At 39.0% G+C, this 2,280-nt stretch overlaps 1 protein-coding gene across 1 annotated transcript; it reads left to right on the forward strand.

Moving 5' to 3' along the window:
- The first annotated feature begins 626 nt into the window (after nucleotides 1-626).
- LOC109828620 (protein FAR1-RELATED SEQUENCE 5-like) lies at nucleotides 627-1,697 on the forward strand. The gene is made up of 2 exons (XM_020395577.1): nucleotides 627-686; nucleotides 783-1,697. Exons 1-2 carry the CDS (start codon nucleotides 627-629, stop codon nucleotides 1,695-1,697), a joined length of 975 nt encoding a protein of 324 aa, XP_020251166.1.
- The last annotated feature ends 583 nt before the right edge of the window (nucleotides 1,698-2,280 follow it).

Raw genomic sequence — 2,280 nt, forward strand, 5'->3', positions numbered from 1 at the left:
TCGCCATTACCTCCCCCCTCCTCCCACCTCCCGAAATCGCCGCAGCCTGCGCTTGTCGTCCCCGCTCAGTGTTGCCGCTGGCTCATCGCACTTCGCCGCTGTCGAGCTCGCCTCCACCGAGGTAAGGCATCAGGTCTTAATTAACGTGTTAGTTCTAATTGAAATGCATGTTAGCTAGCTCTAAATTAACGTGTTAGTTTTAACTGAAATGCATGTTAATGCTACCCGGATGCATGTTAGCTCTAATGGAGATGATGTTAGTTCTATTACAAGGCATGTTAGTTCTAGTTGGCATTCTTGTTAGATCTAGTGGATTTCATGATGGTTCTATCTTCCCTCATGCATATTCCTTGGATCTATCTTCTTCCTTTTAATTTCAGCTCATACATTACTTGGTTTGCAGCACTCACTCTATGGCTACGAGCCGGATAATTTAGAGCTATTTTTGCCATGTATTGTTAAATTGGATATAATCTTTAAATTTGGTTTAAACTATCGTAATGAAATTGTTTAGTGAAATTGAAAAATCAACTTGATGACGTTTTTTGAGCGCTTTTGAACTTCTTATATGTGATAATTTGATAGCTTGTATAGACACTCCAACAATTCTCTCACGTGAGGCAACAATGGAAGAAGATAAAGGCCAGGACCATGATCTACTATCTACAACATGGGTTCCCCCTCAGGTGATAATATCTTATTGTTTATAGTGTACTACTAACTAATGACATATACCAAAATAGTTGTCTTTTAGCATGAGTTTTGTTTCTCTATTTTTATAGGCATCCGAGCATGAGGAGAATGGTGATGAGCTTATGGGCGTTGAAAATGGTGAAGATAATTTAAACAGCGTTGATCCATATATCGGAATGGAGTTCTCTACTCATGAGGAAGCTTATAATTTCTACAATGCATACGCCAGACTTAAGGGATTTGGTGTTCGCAAGGGTCACACAGCTTGGTCGAGAAAGAAAGATGCAATCCTATCTAGAATATTTGTATGTGACAAAGAAGGCTTTAAATCTTTAAAAGATAAAAGAGAAGATGGTCGGAATGTAATTCGAAAGTTCGATACAAGATGTGGATGCAACGCAAGGATGGTTATTGGACTTGATAGAAGCACTGAAAAATGGGTGGTCCGAAAGTTAAACAGTAAGCATAATGGTCATCCATTAACCACCCCAACTCGGGTAAAGAAGCACTACTCACATCGGACACTTCATCGAGCTCAATCGACAAAAAGGTTGATAGATACTCTTGACAATCAAGGTTTACGGCCTTCTGCCATTTGTAAGGTTGTAGACGTTGCTCATGGCAATGAACAAGGCTCTCTCACTCAACAAGAATGCCAAGCACAACTTAGACTTAAACGAAGAAACAACGTCGGCCATGAGTGCGTGAACATAGTTCGTCAATTTCAAGAGAAAAAGGTATCTGATCCTCAATTTTACTTCGCACTTGATTTAGAAAATTATGGGACGATGAGAAGTGTTTTTTGGATGGATGGTAGGTCGAGGACTTCTTACTTGCAATTTGGAGATGTTGTTTGCTTTGATGTTACATATAGAACGAACAATTTAAAATTGCCGTTTGCACCATTTACGGGCGTTAACCGTCATCGACAGACTACTCTATTTGGGTGTGCGTTACTGGCCAATGAAACGGAGGAGATGTTTATATGGTTATTTAGCCAATAGTTAAAATGTATGTCGGGTATAGCACCAGTAACAATCATCACTGATCAAGATAAAGCTATGTGTGGTGCTATTCACAAAGTTTTTCCTAAAACTCGCCATCGCTTTTGTTCTTGGCACCTTCGTAGGAATGCCTTACAAAATCTTCAATCAATGCATAATGATTATGGTGAGGATGTTTCTATAAAGTATAACAAATGGTATTGGAGTAAATCGGAAGAAAAATTTGAAAAGCGTTGGGAAGAAATGAGGGACAAATATGGTGCAGATAAAAGGAGTTGGTTAGTAAATTTATACAATCATCGAGATCATTGGGCTCCAGTGTATCTTAAAGACTTTTACTGCAGGAATGACATCTACTCAGCGGAGTGAGGGAGTTAATGCTTTTTTTGATCATTTTGTGAATGTAAATACCGAGTTACATGATTTTGTTAAGCAGTATGATAATGCTGTCAGAGCTCACCGAGCCGCTGAACTTGAGCAAGATTTTAAGTCCACAAACTCAGTTCCTACATTAATAATTGAACATCCCATTGAAAAACAAGCTCGGGAGAATTATACGAAGAATCTGTTTACTATCTTTCAG

This window comes from Asparagus officinalis, unplaced genomic scaffold, assembly GCF_001876935.1.
Source record: "Asparagus officinalis unplaced genomic scaffold, Aspof.V1 AsparagusV1_Un2910, whole genome shotgun sequence".
NCBI lineage: Eukaryota > Viridiplantae > Streptophyta > Magnoliopsida > Asparagales > Asparagaceae > Asparagus > Asparagus officinalis.